At 45.3% G+C, this 20,221-nt stretch overlaps 1 protein-coding gene across 8 annotated transcripts in view; it reads left to right on the top strand.

Moving 5' to 3' along the window:
* Positions 1-20,221, top strand: part of SLC8A3 (solute carrier family 8 member A3) — a gene marked incomplete at its 5' end in the record, with an annotated part of 157,562 nt that overhangs the window by 127,013 nt on the left and 10,328 nt on the right. For 4 of the 8 annotated variants that reach the window (XM_080673468.1, XM_080673470.1, XM_080673463.1 and 1 more), the window contains 2 exons: positions 14,519-14,622; positions 19,194-19,211. In XM_080673468.1, the coding sequence (XP_080529594.1) occupies positions 14,604-14,622; positions 19,194-19,211 (37 nt within the window). Of the gene's footprint in view, positions 1-11,972; positions 12,080-14,518; positions 14,623-19,193; positions 19,212-20,221 lie in introns of all 8 variants that reach the window. The other 4 variants (XM_080673469.1, XM_080673466.1, XM_080673467.1 and 1 more) reach the window with 2 other exon arrangements.

Genomic DNA, 20,221 nt, shown 5'->3' on the forward strand with positions numbered 1-20,221 from the left:
CCCCCAACTATCTCAACCCTCTTTTGACCCTATTCTGGAAACCAGGGAGAAATAACCCCTTTATTGGTTGCTTCCATTATAACTTAAACAACAGACTATTGTCAAGTAACATTTATGACTGCTTATTTTTATTTTTGTACCAGCAATTATTTTTATTTTTTAAAAAAAAAATCTTTATTGTTGGAAGTATTACATATGTCTTCCCCTCCCCCATGGACCTCTTCTAGCCCGTCCCCACCCCACTACCCCAGGCCTTCACCACCCTATTGTCTGTGTCCATGGGTTATGTATATATGCATTTAAGTTCTTTGGTTGATCTCTTCCCATCTACACACCCTCCCCCGCCTTCCCTCTGAGGTTCAACAGTATGACTGCTTATATTTTTAATGTTTACATATTTTATTGAGATATAATTGACTTGTAACATTATTGTAGTTTTAAGTATACAACAATGATTTGATATGTGTATATATTGTGAAGTAATCAGCACAATAAGTCTAGTTAAGGTTCATCACTACAAGTAACTGCAATTTTTTTTCTTGTGATGAAAACTTTTAAGATTTATTCTCTTAGCAAACTTCCAAATATGCAATACAGCATTATTAACTGTAGTCACCATGCTGTACATTACATCCCGGGACTTGGAAGTTTGTACCTTTTGACCTCCTTCAGTCATTTTGCCGCTTGCCTTTGACAACCATCCATCTGTTCTCTGTATCTATGATGGTTTTTTCCCCCCCACATATAAGTGAGATCATATGGTATTTGTTTTTCTGTGTATGACTGCTCATTATATTCTGGTTACCCTGCTATGAGCTTTACTTGCATTGTCTCATTTAGTCCACTCAAAACCCTATGAGATAGGTTTAATTTTTGCAGGAAACTGAGGCTCAAAGATGTGAGAAAATGCTCATCTGTCCAAATACACAGAGGCAGAATACACTCTTTGAGAGCAGGTGTACGTCCCATTTTACAGGTACACCTGGAGCAGGGAACATAGCCTATTTATTAGTCCTTCCTCTGGTTCCTCATTGGCTGAGTACTATGGGTCACCTGTTTCCTCATACGTTGCATAAGTCTTGCTGTCTCCCATTGGGCCATTGAAAAAAATTGGGCTGAGGCCTTTCCAGCTGCCTCCGCTTCCCCTGTCTAGCTGAGGCAGACAGCGTTTCCACCATGATGCTGGCCCACGTGTACAGTTCTTTGTTCCTCTTCCCTCCTCCCTACATTCTCTTTGCCCTGGGAGAATTCAGCAAATTCCATCAAAAGCCGACCATGCTGGAGATGGATCACAGAGGTCCATTTCCTACAATAGAGATTAAGGAATTTGCCAAATGTCCTAAAACTCTTTAAGTACTGAATCCAGATAGCGCCACCCTAGGGCCATACTCGTAACCACTGTTAATTTAAAAACATTCAAACCTGTAAAGAATTTTTGTGAGTTTATTTGAGCAAAATTGTCGACAATTGCTGGGAAGCAGAATCTCAATGGATTGGGATAATGCTCCAGAGAATGGCAGTTTTTCACCTTGTTTTATATATTACAGTTAAAGAAAGAGACGTAAGTGGGTTACATGAACTCCATTGGTGATAGATTAGGGTGGCAGGAGAAAGCAAAGCGGGGAAACCTCTGGGACTGGATAAAAAGTAAAATGATAGACACACACTTCTTTAACTTAGGTGGGTGCAAGATAGTTAACAGTCAACAATGAACATGAGAACAATAACAATGAAGGAATTGATGGTCTTTGTCCCAGCGCCCTGGCGCATTTGGTTGTGCCCTGAGGGGTCTGGAAAAAGGGAAGTTACAAGTTACCCTGACATTTCAGAGGTACGTTATCTTAGATGCAAAAAGACAATATGCTCAATTAGGGTAAAGATTGACCTTTGTCAGGGAAGATACTGGCCTAGGACATGATTACCCACTATAAACTGCTTTTAGTTAAAGTTTTAATTTCAGACCACCCTTTGCGGTTACTTGAGGTCTCTGAGTTTGCAAGGCTGCAATGCAGGCCTTCCCTGAGCTTGTCAGGATAGCATGTGGCCCCTTTTTCCGTCCACAGCACTAATTGTTATGAATAATTATTGGATAATTATTTTTATGGCATCAGTCACCGCTTAACTGATGTCATGAATGAATAACCGAGGTGACAGTAACCAGGTTCGAGCCAAGGTGACTCCCTTTATGCATGTTTTGAAGGCCAAAGGAGCTTAGATTTGTCTGGGAACAGAGAGGGGAGCGACTGAAGTGGCCTTTGTATAAGAGTAGCCCAATGACAGTGCTCTGAAGAATATGGGTAAGAACAGAATCAGGGCATTAGCCGGGTCTGACACAGTATGCCTATCAGTATAATCACATGTTAAGTGTTAAGTCAGGTTCTGCAGTCAGTGGGGGAGTGATATGTTTTTATTTTCTTTAAAAATATTAAAAGCATTTTGGCTGTTGAAGGGGGAATGGACTGTAACAGGGCTAAAGAAATGGACGCAGGAGCCAGATAGGGTAGCTATTGCACATATACATACACACAGACACACACAGATACACACACTCACATATACACATACACTCAGACACACACACAGCTGAGTAAGATCTGTGGTTTCCAAAAACAAGGGTTGTGGTTTTTTGCTTATATTGTTACGCACAAAAGTCCTAAGAAAGAAATAAGGCGTCTTGTCCCTGTCTGGGCTCAGAGAGGGGAAGGGCCTGGAGAAGGCAGCGGGGTAGAAGCAGCAGCAAAACTCAAGCTCTGGGCCTTTGCCTTTTTGTCCCATGTCCTCTCCTTACACCACAGGCACAGTGACACGAGAGTGGATGGGGATTAGGGTGAGATGAGTCATGTGAGTGCAGGCTCGGGTCCTGTCTTTATGTAAAATTTTGACATCTTGTTCATCCTGGATTTCTTGCAGTTTTTTAAAAAATAGTTACATTTAAAAATATTGCATTAAATTAGTATATGTCTTGATCACATGTATACTCATCCATTCAGGAACATAATGCACTCCCCACCATAGCGCAGCAAAGAGGAAGCATGATCTTTATTGTGGCTTAAAGAGATGAGAGGACTCTTGTACCAGGAAAAAAAAAAGTGTACTTAGACAACAGATGAGCACATTAACTTTCCCATGTGTGAGCATGCACACACACACACACACACACACACATTTATCTTTACATGGTGGCCATAAGCAATAGTCAAGCTTAGGAGCCTCCTTGAGGTTTGTGGTATTCTCGAAACGAGACCAATTTGAGCTGCCTGGGCAGTGCTAGTAAGTTGATTTCCTCCATGGAGGTACTAACTTTCCTAGAGTTTAGTGTTACTCACTACCCCATGGAACTTCCGCATAAGCAAACTAAGGGGAGGTGCAAAAGGGGTGCTTTCTATACATGTTCACACCACTAGATTATATATTTCATGATAGCAGGAACATGCTTCAGATAAATAAATGGGTGTGTGGGTGGATGGATGGATGGATGGATGGATGGACATTGCAGAGAACTTCCAATTCCTGGGATGAAGAGTTTATTCTTTATCCCCTATGAAAGGGTGGAGAGGATAAAAATTTGTGAGTTAAAATCTTTTCTGCCCTGGAGAGCTGCCCTTCAAGGCGGCCATCAAAAAGGAAGGTGCCTACTTGAGAAGACTGCCTTTTAAAAAAAAATTGAAGGTCCCCTCACTTTGCCCTGACCTTTGAGAAACAGAGTGGCCCCTTTCAGGGTTTTGACACCACTTTGCCTCTACTGGCATCAGATGCCCTTTCCCTTTAGCCAAAGGTAAGGTGCTTGGCAGGCATTGGGAAAGGGGATCTTTAGGAAAGCCACGGGTTGATTACCAGCTATGCTGCCCAGTGATGAGCCAAGACATTCCAGGATGGATAGCGTCAGCGTCGTCTTCAAACACCTGGGTGTATGCGTCCATGGACATGCCCAGCGGTCAGATCTTAATTGTCAGTGGAGACAAAATGTCCTTACGTTTTGCCTAGGGCAGTGGTCGGCCAACCACGGCTCACGAGCCACATGCGGCTCTTTGGCCCCTTGCGTGTGGCTCTTCCACAAAATACCATGTGTGGGCGCGCTCGTACAGTGCGATTGAAACTTCGTGGCCCATGCACAGAAGTCGGTTTCCAGCCTGGGCGAGTCTATTTTGAAGAAGTGGCGTTAGAACACTCAAGGGGCCAAAGAGCCGCATGTGGCTCGCGAGCCGCGGTTTGCCGACCACTGGCCTAGGGCAGTGGTCGGCAAACTCATTAGTCAACAGAGCCAAATATCAACAGTACAACAATTGAAATTTCTTTTGAGAGCCAAATTTTTTAAACTTAAACTTCTTCTAACGCCACTTCTTCTAAATAGACTCGCCCAGGCCGTGGTATTTTGTGGAAGAGCCATACTCAAGGGGCCAAAGAGCCGCATGTGGCTCGTGAGCCGCGGTTTGCCGACCACTGGCCTAGGGGAAGCCACAGCCTTGTGGGGTTTCTTTGATCAGCCCAACTAGTCATAGGTATGGAGAAGTTGCAAGCAGCATGGTCCATACACATTCATACACCCTTCCCTCCTACTTTGTACCTCTCTGCCTGCTCATCCTCCCACCCACCTCTTGCAGGAAGTTCTTCAATGGAATCCATCTCTCTCCTTAGCCTGTCCCATATTCCTGTGGGTTCAGGCATGTAGGTGAACAGTGAATCAGGCGAGTCTGCCAAGCAGGTCTGCTGCCTGCAGTTGTGCCAGCTGTGCACGGCATAAAGGCCCCTGAGTGGAGGCTGACATCGAGCCAGCGCTCTCTGTGCCAAGCCCTGCACCCTACCATATTGCTACGCAAGCCAGAGGAAGACACCTGGGGTATATATGAGGGGTATATATCCAGGCTGTATCTTTTCTCAACCTTGCATGAAGGTGCTGTATAGCCTAGTAGGGGCCCTGCCATCAGGGCAGAGTATCCTGATTACCAAATAGATACTGCAAGACAGTTCCAAGAGATCATCTGGCTCCGTTCATAAAGTGCACAAGCCTCCCATGTTAGTTGGCTATTGCTGTGTAACAAATTGTCGTAAACTCAGAGGCAGAGCACCATACCCACTTATTATCTCACGGTTCTGGAGCTCACAAGTCCAGGTATGGTGTGTCTGGGTTTCTGCTCAGGGCTGGAATCAAGGCTCTTATCTGGAAGCTCTGAGGAAGTGTCTGCTTCTGAGCTCATTAAGGTTATTGGCAGAATCCTATCTCTTGTGGCTTGAGGTCTGAAGGGCCCTGTTCCTTGCTGTCTGTCATCCAAGGACCACTCTGTTCCAGAGGCTGCCTACACTCCTGGCCATGTGACACCCTCCATCGTCAAATCAGAAATAGCGTATTGAGTCCTTCTCATGCTTGGAAGAGATTGATGCAGGAATCCCTCTGGATTCCCCTTCCACTGCAGCCTGAGAAAGATCTCTCCTTTCCATGCGACTAGATCAGGCCCACCTGGATGATCTCCCTATTTGAAGGTTAGCTGTGGCATATAACAACTGTATCATATAACATGATGGGAGTGACATCTCACCATAATCACAGGTTCCAGGGATTCGGGCAGAAAATCGTTAGTGAGACATTTTAGAAAGTCAACCTAGCACAGCTTCCTCACCCACCCACGTTCCTTTTAAAAGCCAAACCTTTGAACCTTTTTCTCCCCAAAGGCTTGCTTGAATAAGCACATTAATACCTTACTTTATCAGATAGTGACCCATTTTGAGCAAATGCTAGCATGTGGTAAAATAATGTGTAAGTCAGTCAGAACTGCCTTTTCCCATCCTAACCTCTCTCACACATTTTGGTAGAATCTGACTTGGTAGTCAGCTGTATGTTGCAAGTGGCTCCCACCAGTTCACAAGAGCTGATTGTTACAAGTTTAGGAATTTTGCAAGCTGGTAATTAAAACTATTAGTAGCTTAAAATTGACTATAGTGGAGTAATTTATACCGTGGAAGGCACACACCCCAAATCAGGGTTCCTCCTCCCACCCCCTGGATGGCGGGTTTACTAGTAGACCATTGGGTGCAGACCTTTATAGGTCATCTACTTGATCTCAGGTAGCATGCAGGACCCTTTCTATGGCCATTGGATGCATGGTCACCATTTTGCTTTTTAATGCCACCAGGAATGGGGCAGTCACTCCCTTCTAAGCAGGCTCGCCTCACTGGTGTGGTAGAGGTGATGCCTGCCTTCCTGCCAGTGGCCCCGGTCCTTTGGAAGCAGCACTGGTGACAGCCCAGGACCATTTGGAGGGGCTGTCATCTCCCCCTGGAGAATCTCTCCTCTGGATCCACATATCAGATCCCGGTTAGAAGTACCATCTTTAGAGCCACACTGTCTGAAATTCGATCCCAGCTCTGCCACTTATTTAGCTACTAAATAAGTCTCTTAACTTTCTGGGCCTCTGGTTCCTCATCTATAAGATGGAGATAAAAAAAATAGTACCTACCTCACCGTGATGGTGAAGATTAAATGAGATCATGTGTGCTGAGAGAATAGCATCTTGCCTGGCATGTTCCTATCTCACAGGTTTGTTGCGAGGATTAAATTAATGTAAATGAATAGAACAGTACCTGGCACAAAGCAAGCACTTATACATTTTAATAAATTATTTTAAAATGTGGTTTTTAGGCCCTTCATCATCTTAGTCACCCTATTCTGGGTATATTTCAGTGTCCCCCTCAAAATGTAGTGTCAGAATGGATCTAATGACTCCAGCCTTTGGTTGACGTGCTACATGTTGATTCTAGCCCCCGACCTTTTCCTAACCAGCAACTGCATTTGAGCAGGGTCCTCCTTTCACCTACATTTTTAAGAGTTAGACTTCTCCAAGGAGTCCTGGGCCCTGGACCCGCAGCCTGTGCAAACTCTGGAGCTTGTGAGAAATGCAGAATCTCAGGCCCCACCCCAGACTTTTTGAACCAGAATCTTCATTTAACAAGATCCCCAGGGGATACACAAGCACACAAGAGTTTGAGAAGCACTGTTTTGGGGCACCCTATCTACAAGAGAAAATAAGTGGAAGCATCCTACACTTCCTCATGAGACAAGGAGCCTTTCCCCCAGACCTTGGTAGGGTGAGGAGGGTGGCAGTGTTGGGCTGACAGAGGTGGTTGGAAGTGGGAGGGGCTTTTTGTCCTGGTTCAGAGCCAGAAACCTGCCAGGGAAGAGATGGGAGCTTCTGATGCCCAACCGGGAAGATAAAGACTAAAAAAAGAACCCAACACAGAAATATGAGGCTTCTGAAGGCTCCCGTGGAAAGGCTAAAAGCTCTGCCATCAGCTCTATTCCATAGCCCTGGGTCAAGGAGCAGCCAGTGTAAATTTAGAAATGATGAAAAGGAGCCCTTCTTGATCTGGTGAAGAGTCACTTCAGAGGAACCAGGAGGGACGAGGTCACCGAGTCAGAGATTATTTAGAGATTATTTCTAGCAAGGGAGGGCCAAAGGGTTAGGAAGCCACCTACTAACACCACAGTGCAGAGGCACACTCACTTATTATCTGCCTGTGCTGCCTGAATTTAAATGGGAGAATGCTGTGGTCCCTCACTGCGGCCACAGCGTGGGGATGGTACCCAGAGTTTACCCATTTGCTATAGGAGTAATAGGAGACATACACCAAAATCCCAGCTCTGTTGCTTACCAGCTCTGTGACTCTGGGCAAGTTACTTAACTTCCCTGAGCATCATTGTCTTGTCTTTTGATTTTTAAAAAATACATTTTTATTGATTTCAGAGAGGAAGGGAGAGGAAGAGAGAGATAGAAACATCAATGATGAGAGAGAATCATGGATCAGCTGCCTCCTGCATGACCCACACTGGGGACTGAGCTCCAAACTCCAGCTGGGAATCAAACCATGACCTCCTAGTTCATAGGTCGACACTCAACCACTAAGCCATGCCAGCCAGGCTGTCTGATCTTTTTAAAGGGGAAGTAATAATGGATATGTTTCACAGTTTAAATAAGCATGAAATAAGAAAGTTCTCATGGTGCTGAATATAATGTAAATGCATGTATTAACTTACATCCCTGTAGTAGTCATTCATCCATTCAACAAGTAAATACGGCTCCCTCCCCCTTTCACCTGAGAGGAACTCAGTGGTTGAAGAGCAGCCTTTTCTCTTTGTAGTACCCTGAGCACCAGAGAGGCCTGTTTGGAATTGGGTGTCTGCAGTGCAAAGGAATCTTCTGAGGGGTCAGCCAGGCAGCTCAGCAATGTGTTTTCTAATCCCTTCTGGGCTGTTGGTGGGAGATCTCCTAGGAGCATCTCCCTAGCAGCACAGCCAGGTCTTAGCTGGGAATGCTGCATGCTTTCACACCTCCTGTAGCAGAAGGCCCAGAGCGGAGGCAGAGGCAGTCCCTGGAGCTTTGGGAAGCATTCCTGCCTCAAGGAGCAGCTGCTCTGGGTAAGCTGACCCCATGATCATTTAGTAAGTGCCACTGGGATGGAAGGAGGAATTGGGAATAGAGTCCAAAGCCCCTAGCCTAAACCCATAAGTTAGATCCTGGCTTGCTGTTGGAGAGCTCTCCCATAGACTGAACCGATTAGCAGGCTAATAAAGTAAGAGTATAGTTCAATGGCATTGGGATTCTGGCCTCTTTGTTTCACCGAGAATCCTTAGACATTCCATTAACATAGCTTTCAATTTTTTTTTTGTCCCTAATGAGTTATATGTTTACTACAAAAAGGCAAAGTAGATTGATTTCATGAAGCCTCAAGTGTGTTAGAAATTCACGATTAGTCACTCAGCAAGTCATTGTTGAGGGAGGGCCTCCTCTATGCAAGGTACTAGGACTACAGAGGCAAATTTGAGACAAGTTCCCCGTCCTCATGGCACTCACAGTCTAGTGTGGACAGAGAGACTATAAACAAGTAAGTTTATAAACTAACCAGCTAACTTCAGGCTGTGATTAGTTCACTGGAGGGAATGAGCAGAGGGACCATGGTGGAAAGTGACCCATGGTGGAGAGGTGGAGATGGTGGGAGGAAAAAAATCCAAGGAGATAATGTGGCCATGGAAGGCCTCTCCAAGGAGATGATGTATATGTGGAGACTCAAAGGTTGAAGATAAGCATAGACCCAGACACGGAGAACAGCAAAGGTGATGCCCTAAGTGGGAAAGGTCTTGATTTAAGGAAAAGAAAGACCAAGGGGAGAATGTTATGAATGAAGTCAGAGAGGTCAACAGCACCTGTATCATACAAGATCCTATAGGTCACGAAGGATTTTGTATTTATCCAATTGTGGGCCTGGATTGCATTTTTAATAACTAATCTTGGTTGTTATGCAGGGAAGGATTTACAAGTAGAGGGTAAAGGCAGGAGCAGAAAAATCTCTTAGGAGGCTAATGCAAACTCCAAGGGAGAAGTAATGGTGTTTTGATCCAGGTTTTGATAGTGGAGGGAATGATGGTGGCAAATTAATAAATTAGGGTTGGAGGAAGGAGCGGGGAGGGGAAGAGGGACAGGAAGGAATTAAGGGTGATTCCAGGTTTGGGGCTTGAGCAATTTGACAGATGATGGTGCCATTAACGGAAATGGGGAAGAGTAAGTTTGGAAAGAGAACTCAAGACCTGGCTGGTGACTCTGATGGAATTTAAATATTCTTGGGCCTCATTTGTGGCTTGAGCAGAACTGAGAACTTTCTCAGTTTTTAAGAGCTGCAAGGGATTTCTCTGGGCTTCAGGCAAGGTGACACCTTATGTTCAAACAGATGTGGTGCCTTCCCCAAGAATGATCTCATGAGGGTATCTCACACCTGCCTCCTCCACGCATGACACCCTCCAACAAGTGGTTCCAGCTAGCTAACCCAAATTCCTCTTGCCACTACCTGATGTCTGTCCTCATTTCCCTATCTTCAACAAAGTTGTTTGTGGCTTCTCGTATTCTGTTTATCTGCTCACTGAAAATCACAAGAAACACAAGTCAGGCTATGTTTTATGACATGTGATCTGTCTAGCCCAGAGCTTGTTGAGGACAAGGGCATAGGACCAGATTTTGGGAGATCATGAGAGTTGCTCTCCATCCTACCACCCTTCACGTTCCAAGCCCCTCAATCCATTTGGGATCTAGCATCCTGCTTTAGCCACTTCTTTCTTGACCTGATTTCTATTTCCAGCCTGTACCATAACTTGGGTCACCAGTTCTATTTATTGATTTTCCCTTATTTTTTGACTTAATGGCTGGAAATGATAAGATTCCCTTATATATTACTCTCAAACCACCAATCAGGTCATGCTGCTCTTAGTAACCAGGGTTGCTATTTATTAAACACTTACTAGGGAAACATGCACCCTGTCAAGCACTTCCCATGCATGATCTCATTTAAGAGCAGTATGAGGTAGGTACTAGTATTCCACTTTACAAATGAGACGTGGAGAGGTTTGGCGAATTGCCCGATGTCACCAGCTAATGAGAAGTGGGGGCTGGATGAGACCCCAGGCGTCAGTCTCCACTCCCAGTGCCATGCTCTGGAGGAAGGAAGGGCAAAGTGTTGTGGCCTTTTGGAGGTTGAACATTCACCTTCCGATGGTGGCTAGTCAGGTGTGTCTGTGACTGGGGTGGGTGCTTGCTAGCAAGTAAGGAGGGGATGAAGTCTTTGTTTTTGAAGCATTGGGCACTGGGGGCCAGGGTGAATTAGTAACTGCTGTTACATTCACTTCAGGAACAATGAACTCACATCTGCTTCTGTGGGATTGACAGTATGGACAGAGGAAGCGCTGTAGACACCCAGCTCTCAGGGTGACTTGAAAAAGCTCGGTAGAGCAGAGTGGTCGCCCCAAGTCAGAATGTAAAGATATTTCTACTTTATAACAAAAAATAACAGGAGGATCTGAAGGCCTTAGTCTCCTCAACAAAGGCCAGGTCTCTGAGTCTGAAAGGGGGCACGCCCACAGGCAGCTGACAGGGTTTCTGCGTGATCCCATCCTTCCTAGGGCTGAGGGAGACTCAGCTCCACGCCTGCCCCATCCAGCAATGTCTCACACCCCCTGGGCCAGGCCTAAACATCTTGACTCAGGTCCAGTCCTGAAATATCCCCGTCATTAAGCAAAGGTTGGAAGAGGCCTGGCCCAGGTCCGTCTTCGTTTTTTAAAGCTCCTAGTAATATAGAAAAAAAAAAAAAAAGAAAGAAAGAAATACAAAACAGGGTTACTAAAATTGGTTTATATTTTTCAATGTTTAAATTAGCAAAATAACACCTTTTAATATAAAAACCAATATGATTGTGCTAGTCACAATATCACCGTAGGGTTTATAAGCTCATCACAATTCAGAGTACGCTGGAGTTAATGTGACCTGGTCCATGTTTCCCTGGGGCTGCAAAGCTCATTTGGAGAGAGAGCGAGCCTCAGTAGCTTCTGAGGCCCATTGTGGATTCCCAGAATGTGCAACTCAAGCCGAATGGAGCCTCCCGGGCTCCCTGTGACAGTCACTGCCCAGAGAAAGGGAGAAGTCCTGCTATTTTCAGGCAAGACTCCCACCGGCCAACTCCCCCCACCCCCTTTACTATAAAATAAAGCTTTCAGATCAATATCAGCTGGATAAGGCAGCAAGCATTATGGGAGGACCTAAATGCCTGAGCCATTATATGTGTAGTATTTCATGGCTCTTGAACTGCCCTGGGATGTGTAAGCATTATTCAACCTGCTTGTGTACCAGTTAAAGTATTTGTCCAAGGTCACATAGCAAATCTAGGACCAGAACCCAGAACCTTTGACTGTAAAGCCTGTGATCTTTCCAGTCTTCACATCTGGTCATATCATGAAGCCACATGAAGCCCAGGAGGGGCCCAGTGAGGCAGGGAGGGGACTGGGGCAGACCCTGTCCTTCGTTGCCCCTGTGGTGTTGGGGCAAACTTTGACCTTTCTGGACTTTTTCACTGTTTCCTTCTCTTCCTGTTTCTTCTCCTGGCTGGCTTGCCCCTCTCCCCACTCTACTCCTTGCTTATGATACTTATTTTTCCATCCACAGCAAAACATTTCCCGTCAAGGTAATTGATGGTGAGGCGTATGAGAAAAACAAGAATTACTTCATTGAGATGATGGGCCCCCGCATGGTGGATATGAGTTTTCAGAAAGGTGTAGTACCCTGTCCTCCACACTAACATTAACATTCTTCTCTCCTCTTCTGTTTCTTTCTTTCTTTCTCCAATCTGTTGTCTCCTCTGCCCCTTTCTTCTACCTCTCTGGTTCCCTTTCCCTTGTTTCCTTTCTTGTTCTTTCTTTTTCTCTCTCCCTCTTCTCTCTTTGCTTCCAGCTGTGTCCTAACATCTGCCAGCCTGTCACATGGTATCTGTAAGAGGGATGCTCAAGAGCCAGTGGTAATTTTTGTAAGATGGGTAAATGGATATTGGGAAAAACTGTGTGAGAGAGAGAGACAGAGAAGAGAGCCACAGCCCTGAGAGTATGTGTATGAAGCTCCCTAATTCTCCTAAATGGCTTAATATACAGGAAAGAAAAAGACCAGATAGCACAGTGCTAGGCAGGACAGCAGCCCTTGGAAATTCGCCCAGGCTCTCAGCACGGATTTCCATAGGGCAACTATTCTCAGGGCTGAGCTTATAGTCCCTGGGCATCGAGAATCACTGTATTTAGATTTAGATTCTGTTTGTGGTTCTTCCCATACCCCAATGCAGGCCTTGGGAGCCATCTTATCTGTTATATCCCCTGCTATCAAGGTGTGTTTCTCTCCCTGACCTTGATAGAGCTGAAAGCACAGGTTTGAGTTCCAGGTCTAGGTCAAAGACCTATTTGCAGTTCTCTGCTCTCCCTATGAGGAGCATCTAGATAAGGAGGCAGAGAGTTACAAGAGTGGGAAAGAGGATTCTGACCTGAGTGGGAGCTTCACCAAGAAGTCAAAGGACTTCTCAGCGTGGATGGAGCTTTTGCCTCCAACTTAAATGACCCCATACACTCCAGGCCTCTAAGAGGGAAGCCGGAAAATCCTCTTCTGGAAAGATAACACTGTGGCAGGGGAGCTGCCAGTATTGGCAGCAATACACCTTCCCTAGCAGAACTGTCAATCATATCCCTCAGGCCATGCCCATGGTCACACAGCGGCCCGCTCCCATCACACAGCCGAGTCCCTGCAGTGGGACAACAGGCTGGGCTCACATCTCGTAGACAGCCCAGGGTCTGGGGCCTAGGGAGAAGTTCCCAGAAAATGCTGCTTGACGATCAGTGAGGTTTATTTTTTCCACTAAGCAAGGTGTCCAAAAAAGTGCTAGAAAGGTGACCAAAAAGTGTACTCACAAAACACACACACACACACACACACACACACCAGCAAATCCTATGCCTAACAAACCGACTCAGATCAGCCTACCTTTTCATACAAAACAAAGATGAGCCTGCCTTTAAAATGGAGGAGGAGCCTCAGAGGCTCTGATTAGACATTTGAGGCTATTGTTTATTAGTGCTTCTTTGCCCTTTAGAAAGCATTTAAGTCCAGAGAGAGAAAAAAAAAATCATGGCTCACTGTTGAGACCCACCAATCCCACTTGGTTCCATGAAGGAGCCACACAGGGAGATCCAAGCCCACACAGCAACTCCATGATGATGGGCCTGTGCCAGTTTCATGCCAGTCTTTAGGGGGGAGCTATTTTCAAGAAAACTTTGATTCTTTGATGATTTGTTTTTATAATACACAGTGTGTTGTTGAGATGCCCAGAAATGAACAGAAACCCCCATCACCTTGTCCCTTGGATCCTTGGGATTTAAAATGTGATGATTTATATCATTTTCTTCACGCTTTCCCAGGAGTGCATCAGGTGTAAATAGTAAAGGATAGTAAAGGAGTCCTATATCAGATAGTATTAAAACATTTTATGTTAGTTTCCACCATGGAAGCCCTGTGAGATAAAGAATGAGATCATAGGATTCCACCCTCCTTGCTTTCTCTCTCTCTCTCATTTCCCTTCCTTATACTTTCCTTATGAAATTTTCTTTATGTGGCTCACATAAGAAATGGGTATATACACAAGGAATGGAAATAAGTCCCTAGCTAGGTACTGTTGACATATTTCCTGTAGTAGAAGGGGCCTGGGTCATACCCAATGGACCAGTAGTTTACCGGCTGCCCAAAGAAATGCCACTGTTACCATGTGACACCCAGTGGAATGTGCTGCCCAACTCACTTCCTACTAACCATCAGCAGGATCTGAAATGACTCCTCCCCACCATCAACCCCTTCTCCCTTACCACTCCCTTGCTGTCCTTCTGGATCCCTTTCATCTTTTTGCCCTCTTTTCTTTGCCTCCTGGCTCTCTTTCCCTCTCATCCATAAGGACAGCTATGACCAAGAAGACAAAAAAAGCTAAGACCATTTTTAAAAATATCAGAGAGCTGGCTTCTGAGGTTGCAATCTGAAACACACCTTAGTCTTGTCAAAGCCACCATGGCGGGACTGGGCTGCATGTGCCAAGAGTGATGGGAGATGATTTTAAAGGCTGTGCTCCAAGTGACCAACCAATATGCCGACCCATTCGACACACACTCTCTCTCTTGTTGTCCCTACAGGAAAACCATAAGGGTTAAAATAGTAGATGAGGAGGAATACGAAAGGCAAGAGAATTTCTTCATTGCCCTTGGTGAACCGAAAAGGATGGAACGTGGAATATCAGGTGTGAGATTCTTTAAAAAAATAAATAAATAAAACAACAAAAAGAAAAAAATTTTAAACAAACTGAAAAGCAACAACAAAAAAAGCAACTATATTTTTTCTCCCTGTTTTTTGTCCCTTTTCCTCCTTCCTCCTTTTGACCAACATACTTTTTTTATTCTTTTCCCTCCTGTATTCTCGCTCTCACCCTGTTTCGGTATCATCTCTGCCTTCTCAGCCTTAGCTTATTTCCAAGTCCTCCTTTCCCACCTTTTGGGCAGCACTGCAGCCTCGGCTCCTCATTACCCTCATGAGTTACTTCCGCCTGTGCTCCAATGATCCGATTACCACTGTCCTCTGCACTCTTCCCTGCAGCGCCCCCCGCCCTCCCCCCTCCACACAATAACCTGTAAATGTGGGGATTCCTTGGTGGGTGGGGAGGAGAAGAAAAAGAAAGGAATGTGATGCAATGCATGCTGGTGCCCCTTCCCTGCCTTCTTCCCCTCCCACCCCTCACTCTCTAACCTGGATTGAATGGGGGAGGGTCTGATGAGGGGCTGGGGCCCATGTTGCAATGATGCTTTGACCGTTTTCTGCTGCGTTCCCCAACCTCCGTTGAATGCTTGGCAGGTTATTCACTTGCAGAGTGTCCCATAGGCCCCTCTGCCCTTCATGAAGGTAAGTGTTTTATCTGGCTATTTCACAGTTGGGTAGACAGTGGCATGAAAAGGTATGCCATTTGTCAGAGGCCACAGCTTCTGAGAACTCTTTGAGAGAGAGCTTGCTTCTGAGGTTGTAATCTGCAATCCTGAGCTATTCTTCCTCCCCTTGGTATCCCACCCCATCCCATTCTACCTCTGTTCCTAGTCAAAGGTAGGGTACTTGATTCAGGATACTTTAGGATAAGACAATCTTTAAAGCAGAAAATTGGGAGTCTGCAAAGGGAAGGAAGTCTCCTTAGCCCTAGAGAAGGACTGATAATGGGCAGGCCCAGAGTATTGACTTTTCCAATTGGAGAAGGGACTCTTATCTAAATGGTGAAGCTGGTGCTGAACCTTGAGAAACAGGTGTTGTATGGTTCACAGAAGGCTACCTTTGCTTCAAATCTGCAAATGAGCATATCACTCAGCTCCCATGATAACCCGGATCCCACACCAGAGAAGTGGCCTCATCTCCTTTCTTCTGGACATGCTGCCTCTTGGAATACCTGCCAGGGTTCTATTCCTAAGGGATTGGTTATGTTGCAGCCACAGTAGAGGTAAGGAAAGATGTCTTCCCTTGAAGAAAATAATTGGAAGCCACTACTTTGAAAGTGTTGGAGGAATATGTATGGGAATGGGTAAGAGTGCCCTTGGGAAATACCAAAAGGAGGACATTCTCACTCCCCTCCAAGAGACATATGCTGCTGGGAGTCTTGTGGAAGATTAAAGAGATGCACCTATTTGTAGAAGGTGTGATGATTCTGCAATTACTTCATATTTGCATCATAAAGCCTCTCACCCAAGGACAGATCTAAGTGATTTGGCAACTCTGCTTCCAAAGAACCATATTTCACTGACAGGTCTTCTTCTCAGACCCATAGGCTTGATCAGTCCTCGTTATCTCCTGTGGACTCACTCTGCAGACTGGACCACTTCTATGCCCACACTGGTTTGGACACACCTGGTGTTCTAGAAGCAGAAGCCCGCTCCATCTTCTATTACTCATCCTCTCCTTGGCCACTCAATAAGATGCTGCCATGAGCCTGCCTGCCAAAGAGTACTGGAAGAAAGAAAGAAACAAATATCTGGCTCCATTGCTTCCCAGATTGTATTCCTGCCAATCCTCCAATTTCTGCCACTGAGAATATTCTCAGAAATTGCCTCAACACCTGCCCTACCTCATTCCCACCTCCCTTGTGCGTTTACTCCACATCCTCATGATTGGCTGGGTGCAGCAGTCACTAGCTTCATCACTTTTCAAGTCCCAAGAACTTAGGTGTAAATGAAAGCAGCAAATGGACCATATCTTTCCAGGGTAGCTGGAAAGAAGGCAGTGGCTCCGGACAAGATGAATAGGTTGGAAGTCTGTCCATGACTTTATTCCACCAGTAAAGAGGCACTTCTTTTCTGCCTCCCCAACAAATTCCTACCAGCAGCAGGACAGACAGTGACCCAAGATAAACCTTGGTCAAACACAAACACCTGTGGATTGGATTCTCCACATTTGAGGACCTCTTTGTGCCACACTAGATTCTCTGTCCAAGGAGATGTCAGTAAATCCCTGGTGGAGCCTAGTCCTGGGGCGGTGTGTGTGTGTGTGTGTGTGTGTGTGTGTGTGTGTGTGTGTGCGCGGCATATATAAGAAGACAAAGATTTCACCAAGTCATTGGTGTGATATGCCCCAGTTCTTCCCAATGACCAAGATGCCAAGATGAAAGGTGCCAGTAGGAAAGATGTCCCTTTCCTAGCCTCCTGTTCTATTGTCTGTGGGGTTAATTTTTGGTTTCTTCAGTTCTTTCCATATTTTGGCATCAGACCATAAGGTGAAAGGTCATAAAGCTTGAGTATCTAGACTCAGAATTAAATAAAAATCCATCCTGATTTCTAGAATTCCCTGCTGTTCTTGGAGTGAGAAATAGTACAGTGGAGATTGCTTTTCATTATCACTGCTACATGGGAGAGTCTTAGGCATTCAGAATAGCATAGTCTCTGCATGGTCAAAATGACAATTGCATTCTCAAAAAAGAAAAGTAAAGGACTGGATTTGAAATAGGAGATTTCAAACAAACCAGATATCAGAGGCGAGGTTAAAAGTTTTGGACAAACTGGGGGATGAGAAAAGGGAGGATGACTAGGAAACACCGTTGTCCTGGTGTAGAGTAAGTATTGGGGTCTAGAGTGGACTTCTGAGAGCAATGCTGAGTAGCACAGTCAAGGCTGTTGGGCCTGGGCCTGGACATGGAAAGTCTGAGTTGGGAAGGGAAAGCACTCCCCACCCCCCACCCCCGCCCCCTGCCAATGGGGCCTGTTTGTGCCTCTTCTTACTACACTCATGGGTTCCCCATGACAAGCTGCCCAGATGCTTCCAGTTACTCACAGAGCTGTGCTGTTTCCTGCTTGCCCCTGGGGTATCTGAGCAGGGGGATAGAGGACTCTCACCTGACCCCAGGAATCAATATAGGTAAAAGTTTAGCTTCAGCATCTCTCAGCAGCAGCAGCAGGAGAAACACCCGGAGGGTATTGTGTCACTCAGAGCTGGATGAGATGGAACTCACTGACCCATCTTTAACTGCTAGGTGGAAGGTCTCAGATTCATGTAGAGAATGAGCAGAGAATGATGGAATTGCAGCTGACTGCAAGCCATCTGGCTGTGCTAGGGATGATCCTGGTGTTGGGAGGCATGTCAGACTGAAAAAGAGGGCGGCAGGGACCTTTAATAAGAGTTGTCCCTTGACTGACCTACCGGGGTGTTTGGATCTCTGATCTCCACTGGAAATGGGGCCCAGGAGGTGCTCTTTCATGCAGATTTATAAAAAGAGCAGAATGAACTATCTATCTATCTATCTATCTATCTATCTATCTATCTATCATCTATCATCTCATTGTGGTAAGGAGATCCATTGATCCATTACCCCTTGGAATTCCATATGGGAGAAACCAGAAAAAGTCATTTGCTGTTCTCCTGAATTTATACCATAAATATCCTGGATCCACATGTGTCTTCAGGGACTGTGACTATGGGATGACGGGTCACAGGTCTGAGTTGTATTTCTAGAGAATTTTGGAACACAAAGGCCACCATCCAGAGATGTAGTACCACAGGATTTATGAAAAATATAATTGCCAAAGCATTTAGCAAATAGCAAACCTTTATTGAACAACTACTAGTTGCAGTGACCACTAGGCACAGGCGACCCAAAATGGGAGGAGTGCATGGCCCCGACTTCCAGGGTACATCTATTTTTTAAAAAACACACTCAAGGAAAACGTTCTACAGGTCTTTCTCTCAGGGGAACTCAAAGTTCTGGCAAACACAGTAGCTATGAAGCCATCTGTGGCCGTGAAAATGTTACGAGCATGATCTAATTATGAGGTTAGGAATAGAAGACAAAATGGGGCCTGGTTCCACTCTAGTACAACATTACTCAATGCCCTGAGCTCCTATTCAAGCCCCAGAGTCATATTCTCCATAGATGAGCCAGCTACTCTGGCATTCTGGATTCTCACTCCTTTCCAGAATGGATGTGATAACCTGATTCCTTAGGAGATCATGAAGGGCCAACCATGTCTCTACTTCACCCACTTGGTCCTCCACCCTCACTCCTCTATCCCTTGACCCTCAGAGCTGCAGGGAAGGTGTGGGGAAACCTCTCATAACTACAGGGCCCTGGTGCTCAGCAGTCTCTCCAGCGGCTCCTGCCTCTTGCTGCTGCTGCTGCTGCTGCGCATGCTCCAAGTGCTGCCTTTAGCATGTGGCTGCAGAGCTCTCACCTACTAAGCTCACTGCTTTTTCTGCTTCTGCAACCACAAAGCCTGGGGATACTTTCAAGATGGGACCTTAATGCTCTTTCCTTTTCTTTCTCCCCCTTGTCTGGTATCTATTTGCAAACAGCGCTCCTGTTGTCTCCAGGTAAGAGGTGCCTTGCCTCCCTCTCCTTTCTACTTCTTGCCAATGCCATTATTCAGGTTAAGACTAATGTCCTGTGATTTATTTAATAGGAACTGTAAGCTCAAGTTAACCTGACAAGTTCTCCTAAAGGCCATGAGATTTATTTCCTCACTTGAAGTAATTGTAAGGAAATAGACAATGCCTTGAACACCGTTTCTGTTGGTGTTCATGGGAAAAGGCATAGGTTGGTCCTTTCTGGGACTAGGAAGGAATGGTGGATCATAGGCTTCTCCTGAGTCTTCATTTATCTGCCAACTCAGACTGTGAGGCAAGAGAGCAGATGAAAAGTTAGAGCTGAATCTCCCAATAAGATCATGATGGCGTTTGAAAGAAAATACTTTGATCTTGAGTGATCCAAGGAAAAAGAATCAGGAGCTGCTGTGAGATGGTGAAAAGCAATTTTTAAAGAATCTGGAATTTTACTGATCCTGGAGATCTTCCATGTTAGCACAGCCGAGGTTTAAGTTGCTAGAATTTTGATTTATTTGCCACCGATACTTGAAGTCACATGTGCTGTGAACAGCAAGAAGAATTAAGATATAATGGAGGGTGTGGATAATTGTCTGGCTGGAAATAGAAATTTCAGAGATTCTCTTTTAAAGGGATTCTCATGCAGAATCTTGAGCCTGTCGGAGGACATACACCTACTTGGACAGTACCGTATGCTTGGATCAGTGGGGCCCAATGGTAAAGAGTTAGCTGTGAGCAGATAGGAAAGCGTGTCCATCTCATCCAGCAACACCACAGCTTGTGGTGCAGGCGAAGTGAGCACTACGAGATATTTCAATATATTTTGAAAGAACATTTTACATTTTATAAGTTCTTTGAACATATGAAAAATTCAGGTCATTTAAGAGGCAAAGCATCTTATAGAATTCATTGTGTTCAAAGCCACCGATTTGCTACTCCCTGGGTTTGAGAAAGGGGAAGTGTACATAATAAGGACATGTGCCTCTTTGGAACCTTAAACA

This window comes from Plecotus auritus (genome assembly GCF_963455305.1).
Source record: "Plecotus auritus genome assembly, chromosome: 1".
NCBI lineage: Eukaryota > Metazoa > Chordata > Mammalia > Chiroptera > Vespertilionidae > Plecotus > Plecotus auritus.